General features: G+C 33.9%; 1 protein-coding gene across 2 annotated transcripts in view; it reads right to left on the bottom strand.

Moving 5' to 3' along the window:
* Positions 1–13,064, bottom strand: part of toy (paired box 6 protein twin of eyeless) — a 55,831-nt gene that overhangs the window by 15,380 nt on the left and 27,387 nt on the right. For both annotated transcript variants that reach the window (XM_089108275.1, XM_089108274.1), the window contains exon 5: positions 5,441–5,672. In XM_089108275.1, coding sequence (XP_088964401.1) covers positions 5,441–5,672 — 232 coding nt within the window. The remainder of the gene's footprint in view (positions 1–5,440; positions 5,673–13,064) is intronic.

The raw sequence follows: 13,064 nt of genomic DNA, 5'->3' as shown, positions 1-13,064 counted from the left end.
GTCTATTTCTTTGATGCATGGGAAGGGGCAAATTTGATGGCATTTTGTGACCCAAATCATGTTTGATATGAAAGTAAGAGTCTCGGCATTTTTGCTGTCAGAAATCAATATACGGAAGATATACCATAAGCGCCAGCACCTTTGCAGGCTTTTCAAAACGTGTTTTTGCCGAGAAAATACTCCAATTAAATTAAAAAGCTTCAATCGCTGTTTCATTTTCTACTTACTAGACCATTGCTTCAAATGACGCAGCAGAACAAAAATAAAGAAAAAAAAGTTAAGCATAGATTTTCGGTACTTATCTGTTATCACTACCATACTGAAGTTCTTGGTCTGACAGAGCCGGTTTCTTTCTGTAGTTTCTTTCAGCGTTGCGTGAGAGAGTGTATATACACTACAATATAAGTACATTTTAATCAAATATTTTATTTTGTATTTTGGTTAGGTTAGGGTATTATTAGGCTAGAAACCATTTAATATAATTCGTTCTGGGGGCCTAATTTACATAATTCTCTGTCGTTCTCTGTTGTAGTTTCCATAATTTTGTTATTAAAGTATTTTAATTTCATCATATTTAGGTATATTTCACTAGGATTAACCTAACTTCACTTCTTGAGTGTGGTGGCTATAACAGATAAGTGCAAAATTTCCAAATAAAGGTATTCAGATGCCTCTATTTGAGTAATTAATTAATAAAAAACTTTCCGAAAAATAAGTTTTTCAAAGAAAAGTAAAGGCCATTTTAAACTTAAACTCAGGAGATACAAATACCTGTTAAAATTCAAACCCAAAAAAAACAGAAATTACTATTAAAGAATAAATGAAACCCAAAACGAACAGAAATTAAATAAACAATCATAGCAAAAATATACAAAAAGTAATAATATAAATGAATAAATAGATCTTAAAGCGAGTAATCCTTAGATTGAATATGAAAATCAAGCCTAAAACAAAAAAAAATTGCTATTAAAGTATAAATGAAACTGAAAACGAACAGAAATTAAATAAACAATCAATGCGAACAAACATACAATAGACATTACTGTTAATGAAGAAATAAATCTTAAAACGAGTGAAACTTAAATTGAATATGCAAATAAAGTTTGAATCGAATAAAAATAACTACAAACAAGAGTTTGGGTATCGCCTCACTGCAGAAGCCTAAAACCTACTGCGTCATTGGCGCCTTACTGAAAACTATATGAGTCTTGGACATTCTTGGAAAGTATAAACAAAATCAAAATGAATATTAGATATATAATGATATTAATTGTTGAAAGATCCATCAGTTTAAGATTTTTTTCACTATAATTTTTATTTTTATTTTCAATACCGGAAGAACTGGAAACGAATAAATTTGTAATATACGAGAAATTCTTTCTCAGTGTAGCGCACAATGACGCAGAAGGCTTTAGGTTTTTACAGTTAAAGAAGGGGGCAGTATTCACGTTTTGTTCGTAGTGAAACCATATTTGTCTTGGCCGATCATGAAAAGAACTAATAAATTAAACTGAATATTTGATGCATAATGATATTAATTGCTGAAAGCTCATCAGTTCAAACTTTTACTGTAATTTTAATATTTATTTTCAATATTAAGTACAAAAGAAAGCATTTGTAATATAATTAGTTTTCAGTAAAGCGCCAATGACGCAGTAGGTTTTAGGCTTCTGCAGTGAGGCGATACCCAAACTCTTGTTTGTAGTTATTTTTATTCGACTCAAACTTGATTTGCATATTCAATTTAAGTTTCACTTGTTTTAAGATTTATTTATTCATTTACATTAATATATATTGTATGTTTGTTCGCATTGACTGTTTATTTAATTTCTGTTCGTTTTAAGTTTCATTTATACTTTAATAGCAAAATATTTTTTTGTGTTTTAAGCTTGATTTTCATATTCAATCTAAGCATTACTCGCTTTAAGAACTATTTATTCATTTGTATTTTTACTTGTTGTATGTTTTGTGCTATGATTGTTTATTTTTTTCTGTTCGTTTCGGGTTTTATTTATTCTTTAATAGTAATTTCTGGTCGTTTTGAGTTTGAATTTTAACAGGTATTTGTTTCTCATTAGCTTAAGTTTAAAATGGTCTTTACTTTTATTTGAAAATCTTATTTTTCGGAAAGTTTTTTTAATTAGTTTTTGTTTGTTTTTGATTGCAAAAAGTTTCAAGTTTTTATGGTATTGTCGGGGGGGGGGGTTGCTTACTGTCCGATTATTCTTGACTTTAAAAAGCGTATCTAGAACTTTCAATTTAAATCGAAAGAGACTTTTTTCAAAGTCTATACGATTACCTCTTTGATAAAAACCTTATATATGAACAATAGACAGCTTGCATAACTTGTGGACAGCGATTGACAACGATGAATGGATTAAAAAAATAGCTTCAATAAGGGGGTTTAGACCATTTCACTTTCTGACACAAAGGGATCACGACTGTTTGGAATTGACCTTAATAGGATTTTGTGTGCCAAAGCAATTTTGCATCTATCACAGAGTATGTATTTTAATCTTACAATTGAATAATTATAGTAGGTTTACTATGTGTTCTTCCCATACAAAACTTTACCTCATTAAAGTCTTTGGGGTGGGGGCGGCGTAAAGAAGAAACTTTAGCGTAGACAGTAGGAGAGGGGGAGGGTGAGGTTGGAGACTAATCCAATACGGGGTGGAACTTCACTTATCTCCTCCGTTCCCGATTTAGGAGATTAGACAGACTCATTGGGTTGTAGAATGTAGGCTCGTTTGAGTTATGGAAGACGTTAAAATACTCAAAAATACTTTATATTTTCATTTATTGCAGGATTGATTTCATAGATTGTGGAATGGTGAGCCCCCTGGCCCATCATTTGGGTGAGCCTCAACTCATAATATAAAATTTTGATTAATTGTTCCGTGTTATGTGTATATATTATTCTATATATGTTATTTTGAGTTATATTTTTATCGCATTGCGTTCATTTTTAAGCCTTGAGATAAAAACTGAAACCATAGCATAGACAGTGGTGGGGGGAAGTCTCCCCCCCCTCACATACATAATTGAGCAGCCACAGAGAAAGTAATACAAATGAAAATAATCTGTCTTTTGAAAATGTTTTTTTTCAAAAGACACGAACAAAATCATCTAAAGGAACCTGAAGTGCTATCTCTGACATTTCCGTTGATTCTTTATTTCCGTTACTTTCATATGTAAAATTTAGAATATTATCGAATGGGTTTAGTCGTCCCCTCTCTGAATTATTCACATTTGGAAAACCCACCCCTGGAAAATTCCTCCCCCCCCCCACTCAAAGAACATTTTCATTTCCTGCTGATAATTCCCCCGCGTTAAATTCCACCCAGCAGAAATTTATTAATTAATTTACATTAATATCAGCACTAAATTTATTTATTAATTTACATTAATATCTATTGTATATTTGTTTGCATTTATTGTTTATTTGATGATTGTTTGATTGTTTATATGCCCCCAGGGCATAACTTACAACGCCTACAACGCCAAACCCCCGGGCCCTGGTGGGATGTGTCGACACCGGAGTTTTTCGTTATCAGAACTTTGAACTATTTTAACAAAATGTCAATCTCAAAATTTTTATCTGATGCATTTAGGGCGTGCATGAGGGGGGGGCTAGCTGCCCTAAAATACCTCTTGGCTCTTAAAAAGTGAACAAAAACTTTGAATTTCCAATCATATGAGCCCTCTCCAAAGTTTATATGAGCATCCCCTCCATAAGAAATAATGGGAGGGATCCGGAGAACCGTTACATTAACAACCTTACCCTGTGGGCTTTGAGGGAGTTGTCATCCTCAAAAACCTAATTTACAGAACTTAAAACTACGTTTAATAAAATGGCTGTCTCAAAATTTTGATTGGATGTGTTTGGGGAAAAGGTGGCGTGAGAGGGTGGTTATTTGCCCTCAGATCGCTTTCAACTATTAAAAAGGGCAGTAGCCCTTTGAATTTCCAATCGAATGAGCCTTTTTTTAAGTTTCCTACGACACCGCCTTCTATAAAAACCTTATATGCCCCCAGGGAATAACTTAAAACCCTTGCCTTGCGGGTTGTGGGGGCGTGTCCAACTCAAAATCAATCTGAAAATCAACTACGCTGAACAAAATGGCTATCTCAAAATTTTGATTGGATGTGTTTGGGGGAATGAGGGGCGTGGGGGGGAGTTGCCCTCGAATCATTTTCGACTATTAAAAAGGCCACCAGACTCTCGATTCCCAATCGAATGAGCCCCCTTTGAGGTTTCTACGACGACGCTTTCCATATGAAGTGCCTCTGGGAAAAAAATATTAATAAATAAATAAATAATAAAACATTGGAGCCGTATGGCCTTTACTATAGGCAACGTACAGCGTTGTCTCTGATTAAACGTCGGTAAGCTGAAGATCAGTGTGAAACAATAGGCCTAAAGAAGAAGAATATTGATAGTTTTCGGTTTATGAGTGAGGTCATGTGATTCTTGCTTTTAGGAATCAAAATGCAAAATATTTGGCCAAACTTCTGTTGGCAAAATCTTGTTTTGTTGTGAAAATACTCAAATTAAAAAAAATAATTATTTGGTTCTGCCTATTTCATAACTGTTCGAAATAACGTAGCAGAAACAAAAACGAAAAACAAAAACAAAAAAGTGTACAAAAATGGGCATAATGGGAATTCAAAAAAAGAAACACAAAAAAATTCCTGTAATCCTGTTAATATGAAGGAAAAAGAAAAATTATTATTATAATCATAGTTATTATAAAAATTATAAGAACTTTAAAATTAAAAAGTAGAAAAACTAACAGATATAATAATTATGATAACAATTAATTTAAAAAGAGGGCAACTTCTAGAAAATAAAAGCGTTACCCCCTTCTTTCACTGATACTATCAGTTACAGTGTCAATAAAAGGTTTATAAGCTGCTTTGTAAATATGCAACATAATAGTGACTACTGGGTGACTAATGTATTCATGATTAAGTGAATACAATAACACATGCCACTTTATTGTTTATTTAACTCGGTAAATTAAGTGCCAGAATTTGTGTGATGGAATTTGTGTACTCAACATTTGGCGTTTTGATAGAGTTTTTTGACTTTTCACGGGTTGGGGTTGGATACATCATACTTTGTTGATTCACCTCAGTTTTTTGAGTTTATTTGGAGGGTCTGGGAATACTACTTTCTCGGATTAGCTAAAAACAATGGCAATCAATGAAAAAATCATTAATTTTGAGGTTGGTTGAAATTCTCATTTTTTAAAGTAAGACATGTTCACTCTATTGCCGGAACATTGTAATCCTAATTTGAAGGCATTTTTCCTTCTTTCTTAGAGAAATTTATGACCTGATCGAAGTCTTAAAACGGAATAAATTAATTCCAAACTAATCTACGAATAAAACACTCTTTCAATTAAGAACTCTAAAACAAATAAAACGGTATTACCTCTTTTCGCAAAATCCTCACGACTAGTAGCCAAATGGCTAAGACTATGTGGCGCAGTGGCGTGCATTAATCCTAAGGGGTGTGTAGCCGCAGGAGTTCCAGGATACCAAGCCCATCCCCCGGGTTGTCCATTAAACATCCTTAGTTTGTCGTACACTGACTCGGTTGTAACTGCGTTCTGCTGCTCTTTTTGAGCCGCAATATTCCTTAAAACGCGATTAATTGAAGAAACCTGAAATCAAAATTTTAATAAGCAGTGGCGTAATTTCGTCAAAATCCTGGAGACTTGGAGAGGGGGCAAATCTGGAGCTAATTTTCCCAAATCAAGTGAAAATGACGGTGCAAATGAGCCCTATAGTACCATTAAGGCAAAGATATACTAAAGAAAAATGGCCTGTTTCTCTGGATGCTTGAATTATGCAGGCTTATCTTAGTTTTGACAAGATTTTTTTTGTAGAAACTAAATTTCAGCTGAGACGCAAACTGGAGTTGGAGGGAGGGGACAAACTAGGGTCTAGAGGGGGAAGCCCCCCTGCCCTATAGCAAATTACGACCCTGCCAATAAGATGTTAATACTTTCAAGAATTACATATCAAAATTTATTCTTACTATCGAACATAAGGAAAAAGGGAGTATCAGGCACGGACAAAGGGAAAGGGAGGGCTTCGGGCCCAACCCCCTAAAAAAAACAGAAGAAGAAAATTTTAAATTTAGGAAATATTCTTCATGGTTCTTTTTACATTTTTCATAAAATTTATCTAATTTTTTGGTTATTTTTTTTCAAATCCCCCTCTCCTGAACTGTAGACTGTCTGTTTTCAGGAAATAAATTACTGCTAAGTAGTTTTTGCTAAGAATTAATATTAAGCAATATAGATAAGACATTCACCACCCTACAACTTGTGGCCAAATTTCAAAGACAGGTTCTACCAGAATCTTAAGATTTTTATAAACTTCTCCATATTTCCTATAATTTTATACAAATCGCCTTTATATTTGAATGGTTTTCCAGTTTAGACTACGTCCTGTACGAAACCAATAGGTATTTTTTTTTAAAATCTATTTGCTTAAAAAAAATTAAACAGAGATAAAAAATACAACATGGTTTAAATAAATCTTGTTCAATGGTAGTATAGAGTAAACATTTGTAGTTATGCCTTTTAAGAAAAAAAAATGAATACTGGAATAAGTGTTGTTACTTATTTCCGTTTTCAACTTGGATGCTTCTTAAAATGTCGGCAGGCACGTCTTTAATAATTTTCGATTTAAATTGCATATTTTCTATTAATATCTTAAGTAAATGTTTAATTCTACTTCATTGAACCACCTATATTTTATACCTTAAGTCTGGAAACAATACTCCAGGCTTGTTTTAGCATTACAAAGTTGCCTTGTGATTAAAAAACGTACGTATGCGGAGGTTTTAGGGGGTTTGGGTCCGCCAAAATGTTTTTCCAGCTCGTAAAAACGCAACTAAAATGAATATAAACAAATTTTTGAATGTTTTTAATTTTTTGTAACCACTCTCCCCCCCCCAAAAAAAAATACTTTTGCAACCCCCCCCCCCCCCGTGAAAAAATCCTGGATATGACCCAGGACACAAGGTTTTAATGCAACCGACAGAGGAACTAAAAACGAATAAAAATGGATTTAATTGGCGGCCACAGAGTAACCATATCTTCTGAAAAGGAGGCTAAGGTTTTCAAAACGAAAATAGGCTAATAATCCAGAGAATGTTGAATTTTCCAGTAGTAACAGGAGTGAAAGGAGTCCACATAAAAAATATATACCAGGAGTAACACAAAAAACGGGAATCGTGTATTAGTATACGTGCCTCGTATTAAATGTCAAAAATCCACGTATGACTTCCATCTTGTATTTTCATGTGAAAGATGGATTTATTTAATTCAAAAATCACTTTAACAGCCACCTTTAGAACTAAAATGTTGTCCAATTGGTTGGCAAAACTACAAGAATAAAACGAGAGCTAATAAACAACTCTTACAACATTTCCAAATCGGCAAAATAAACCATATATTTAAACACTTTTACAAAATCTGTTTAGCGCTAACTATCCCATGAGAACTCAACCTTATTTATCCCCGCAAAAAAAAACTTAAAACGCTAACTTACTGAAAATGTATTCCGTTAATTTTGCTCTAAAATGAACAAACATTTTCAATATTTTTTTGTTTTTGATCAATATTGGTTCGACCTCTAACCCTTCTACGGAGCACAGAAAACGATGACCGCAGCTGGAGCTATCGCATCGATCACTGAATAGCAAAGTACAAAATTGAAGTAATCCTTGTCAATAATTGGGACGAAATACATAATGTACATATGCAGCTGACAGGGCTGTCATTTGAAAAGTAGCTTTTCGTGTTCAATTTTGTATCTTTTTTTTGTAAGATATTTTTTTTCGAACTTGTATGATAATATCTTTCGAGCTTTCAGTCCATGCGACCCGTCACGACAGGGCTGTAATCAAGATTTCGTTTGGATGAAGGATTCTTAAGAAATTTGGTTCGGGAGGGAGGGGTACCAAAATAATGAAAAAAAGTGTTTTACCTTTCGTGGACTTTATCTAGCGGTCTCAAATAATTTATTTTTACTGTGTGAGAAATACTTCTTAGTTTTTCTGGAGAAATGTTTTTTCTATCCACATTTTAACGACCAATTTACGAGTTGAAGATATCTTAACGAAGGGGAGGGGGCTGGGGTTAAACCGAGAAAGATCCATAGGAATAGCTATGTGTCACAGTATTTTAATTCTCTCCAAAAAACGCGAACAAAGACTCAAAAATAAGTTTATATTCAAGTTACAAAAATGGATAAAACCTAGATGACTAGTTTAGCTTAACTCTTTAAATTAACTTCAATAAATAGATTTTGGGCAGAAGGTTTTTTTTGCTTTTAGTTAAGATATTTTTTCTTAGGAATTGCTTTAAGTTTGTATTAAATGAAAAAATGAGTTGTTTCAACTGATATAAGGGGCAGTATTAACTGTTTCATATCATGCCAGGAAATCAACCTCCCCCCGAGTAAAAATTCCTCTGTAAGATTAACTCTGGAAACTTTCCTCCCATGACCATATTGAGGGTGAGGTTTCAGTGTTTGAACCTCCTACCAAGGCTGTATCCAGGAGGGTAAGGGGGTTTGACCCCCTCCTACCATAATCCCCCAGAAATATCCGTGTACTTCCAAATAGCAAACACTAACAATAAGCAAATTGTGTAACTTCCAGCCTTTTCCCCAGGGACTATGGGGGTCATCATATACCCAAAGCCATAGTTACTGGACCTTTCAACTATGCTGAATCAAATGTCAATCTCAAAATTTTGATCAAATGTCTTTGGGAAAAAAGGGCGTGGGAGAACGGCTAGTTGCCCTCCAATCTTTTGATTACTTAAAAAGGGCACTGAGACTTTTGATTTCCATTTGAATGAGCCCTCTCCCGATCTTCTAGGATCATTGGCTGGATATGATCGCCCCAGAATAAAAAAAGAAAGAAAAGAAAAGAAAACACCCACCTGCGATCTTTCTTCTGGCGAAAACATTGAAATTCCACATTTTTGCACATAGGAGCTTGAAACCTATTCAGTCGGGTTCTCAAATATGCGGAATCTGATGATGTAATTTTCATTAGGATCACTTGACTTTTTGGTCAAGTGTCTCCTCCCTTTTTCGGAAATCAGGCAAATTTTCTCAAACTCATAGCTCTTGATGGGTGAAATTAAGCTTAAGGAATGGTATATATAGCATTTGGAATAAGCATGAGAAAACATTTTTTTTTATGTATCTCTTTTTATCATAATCCCATTTTGTAAAGTTTCGGTTGTGTTAGGTGGACTCGCTTTTTGGTTACAGCGCGGTACCATGAACTGTTAGACATAGTAGTAGATATCCTTGTGGATTTTCTTTACGGGATACACCTCGATATTTAAGCCATAGAAGAGGTTCAAAAGTGAATTTGGGTATTATCTCATTTGAGGCAAATTAAGAGAATAAAAATAACGACAGTTTACGAGACATGAGAAGGAATTCTGTCATACTAGTCGTCTAGGGAGAGATGTAACCCCCAGAACTCACACATGGTTGAATCCCCACGCATATTCCACAAATACAGAGTAGTATATATGTTGCGACAGCCGCAAAATATATAGAATCCATTAAGGAATTACGAAGACTGAATAGCCCCTAAGCTAACAAAAGAGGGTTGAGTGAAGGGGTACATGAGAACAAGGGAGTTTCAATTTAATTACGCGTAACAATAGAAAAGCTAAAAAACATGGCTAAATCGTTTTATACGGATTTGCGTTCTCTATCAACCAAATATTGTACTTGCCCATTGGAGTGGAAAACCTTGGCACATGGCTTTGTATCTAAAGCTAAGCTAAAAAGTTCTGTCAAAAACCAATAGGGAGAGCCTTAAATTGCCCTACCGACAAATATCAACTAGGATAGTCGAAAACAAAAATATTGAGCCTCAGAAAAGATAGGAAGAACGTTAATTTATTGAAAAATAATATAATAGATAGAAACGCATCATCTTTTTTACCAACAGTTCATTATTTTAAGAATTCAATAGAATTTACTATATACTATATATATATATATATATATATATATATATATATATATATATATATATATATATATATATATATATATATATATATATATATATATATATATATATATATATATATATATATATATATATATATATATATATATATATATATATATATATATATATATATATATATATATATATATATATATATATATATATATATATATATATATATATATATATATATATATATATATATATATATATATATATATATATATATATATATATATATATATATATATATATATATATATATATATATATATATATATATATATATATATATATATATATATATATATATATATATATATATATATATATATATATATATATATATATATATATATATATATATATATATATATATATATATATATATACCTATCTTTAAAACAAACGAAAAAGAATTCCTGCTCAATATACAGAATCCACACTGCAATTGTAGTTCTCTCATTATTTCAGTCATCAATGTTTGATATGCAAATCATTTTTAAATAGCACTGGAAAGCGAGATTCTAATAACATTCACGCCATGGGCCAAGTAGTTCAAGGGTCATTCTACTGTTTCAATAAAAATAAAACAACTTTGAAGAGAAGCTACAATCATTCATTAATATTTGTAAGAGCTTTCGAAATCATATTGACTTTGTCTCTTTGTGAAAAGGGAGGCCTAGGATCGATCTTTCTAAAATGCAGCACCAACTTTGACTGTCAGCTGCTTTACTCCCCTCAAACTGTCGACAAAATTAACTTCCACTTGAGTGAGCAACTGTTCAATCTGCTTTCAAGTCTAGATTCAGATTTGTAAGATATCTTTCCATCGGCGAACATTGACTTCGTTTGAGTGGTATACCTAGGTTACGATGAGACATTAAAACCGACTTCCTTCTTAGAAAAGTGAAACTACTAATGGAGAGATTAGTAAATTTGTTGACACCAATTAACGCTGGATTTACAACATATAAATTTGGGTAGTTTTTAGGAGTTTCAGAAGTTGACAGTTCCTAATCTCTTGTACCTCCCGTGCTCTTGAGAGGGCCATTATCGCCTTTAACTGGGAATGGTCCTAGCCTAGCGGTTAGCGTGCTTAACTTACAGTTTTATGTTCTTCAGGCTGGGGTTCAAATTCTGATGTTGCTGATTATTTGGTCTGGGACAGGGGTCAGTGGTGTGACTATTTTAACCTGAGCCAGATTCAACCCAGTTCTAAATGGTTAGCCTACTTGGAGAAATCTTGGGAAGGTAAACAGGAAGTATATGCAAAAGCACAAGAAGGCAAACCCCCAACCCTAAATTGTATTTTCAGGCTGAAGGGTCATGAAACAAAAAGCACCACCGCTGGATTGGACAAGAAGTCTTGGGCCATATCTTATCCCCTGTGCCTTTTCTGTGGGCATCAGTAGTTAATACCCAATTATAATAGCAGACTACACATCAACTTACCTTCCTCTCAGTCGTCTGGTGTTTTCTTTTGGAAAGTAAAAAAACGACAGTTTCTAAATTTCAAATTCAGAATTTGAATAAAAAAGCCGTATCCAGCTATCTCGTCTTAAACACACAGAGAGGACATGGGGCTTTGAGCTCATTATTGCCCTTCAAAATTTTCGAGATATTCACGATTTTTCCGCCAATTTCTTTTATTTTTCCTATTGCTTATCAAATCGAAATATGCTGTCGCAGTTGCTTAGTCCGTAAAATCATGGCAACAGAAAACAAGGTATTTGGAGGGATAATCTTCTGCATTTATTGTAGATTTTCCACGTTTTTAGCAAAACTTACCTGTAAAGGGAGGTTCTTAGACAAACGAGAGGGAGGTTCTGAAATACAAACTAGGGAGGTTCTGAAATAAATTCTTTTGGACTTCTTCAGCACTTGTCTTAGAAATATTTTCAGGAATTTTTTAAGCTACAAAAAAAAAACAATCGAAACAAAAGTCACATAAAGGGGCATTCAGACCCGTGCGATTTATCAAATTCTAAAATTACTGCAGTGGTCCATCTATTTCCCTGTGAACTCTTGTATTGTTTGGCTATTTCTTCCCTCGTTTTGAGCTTCCCCCCCTTCTCGATCTAAATTCTTATGTCTATCCCCGACTTGGACGTTTGAAATCAAACCTTCATGAAGCGAATTCCTTCATGAGGTCTCTGCGCAAGATATACGTTTTATGGAGCAACCCTTATCATCGTCAACTTGCGGTATGGAATCACGGGTAAATCAAGAAGAGAATTTTAAATGGAGCGGCAAGAGACCACAAACGAGTTGATTCAAGGTATTCAGATGTATAAGTCTGATATGAAACCAGCCTCGCCATGGGTCCTAATTAATTGATATTTTATCTGGTGACGATGCAGAAACAATAACCGTAGTAAACAGAAGTGGGGAACCAGAACCAAATATTTATGATACAATGGTAATATTAGAAAGTAATTGTCGAATAAAAATGCAAGAAGAAAAGATGAGAAAAATCCAATAATAAGAAAATTGTATTTTTAAATAAAAGAAAATAGAAATAATTGAAAGAATCGATATAACATTCCAAAAAGTCTATCAAACAACAGATCATTTTAATATGTTTTTGCGGTGACCATGTCAAGAAGTTTTCTTGAATTTGTAATAAGCTTTTAGTCATAGTAAGTAAGTATGACGGCACTAGACCCTTAAGGTCCAAACCGGCGGTGCTTTCATAGTCCAAAGGACTAATGAAAAAAAAGGAAAAAAAACTGTAGTCTGTTTACATATATTTTCATTCCACTAACACATGGGAGTTTAAATACACGGATAAATATCCTGAGGGGCAGGGACGTGCGCAGGGAGGGCCTCCGGACCCCCCCCCACTTCCCCGAAATCTCACGAATTTTTCATTTTCCCATAATTTTCTGATTTTTCTCACAGAATAATGGGTTTGAAGGATTTGCCCCCCCCCCGAAACAAATCGCCCCCCCCCCCCCCGAAACGAATTGCACCCCCCCCCCCCCCGAAA

The sequence above is a fragment of the Artemia sp. Qi Xiang Cuo genome, chromosome 2 (assembly GCF_049724085.1).
Source record: "Artemia sp. Qi Xiang Cuo chromosome 2, ASM4972408v1, whole genome shotgun sequence".
Lineage (NCBI taxonomy): Eukaryota > Metazoa > Arthropoda > Branchiopoda > Anostraca > Artemiidae > Artemia > Artemia sp. Qi Xiang Cuo.
The sequence above is the reverse complement of the archived record's forward strand: the minus strand, read 5'-3'. Positions and strand labels throughout refer to the sequence as shown.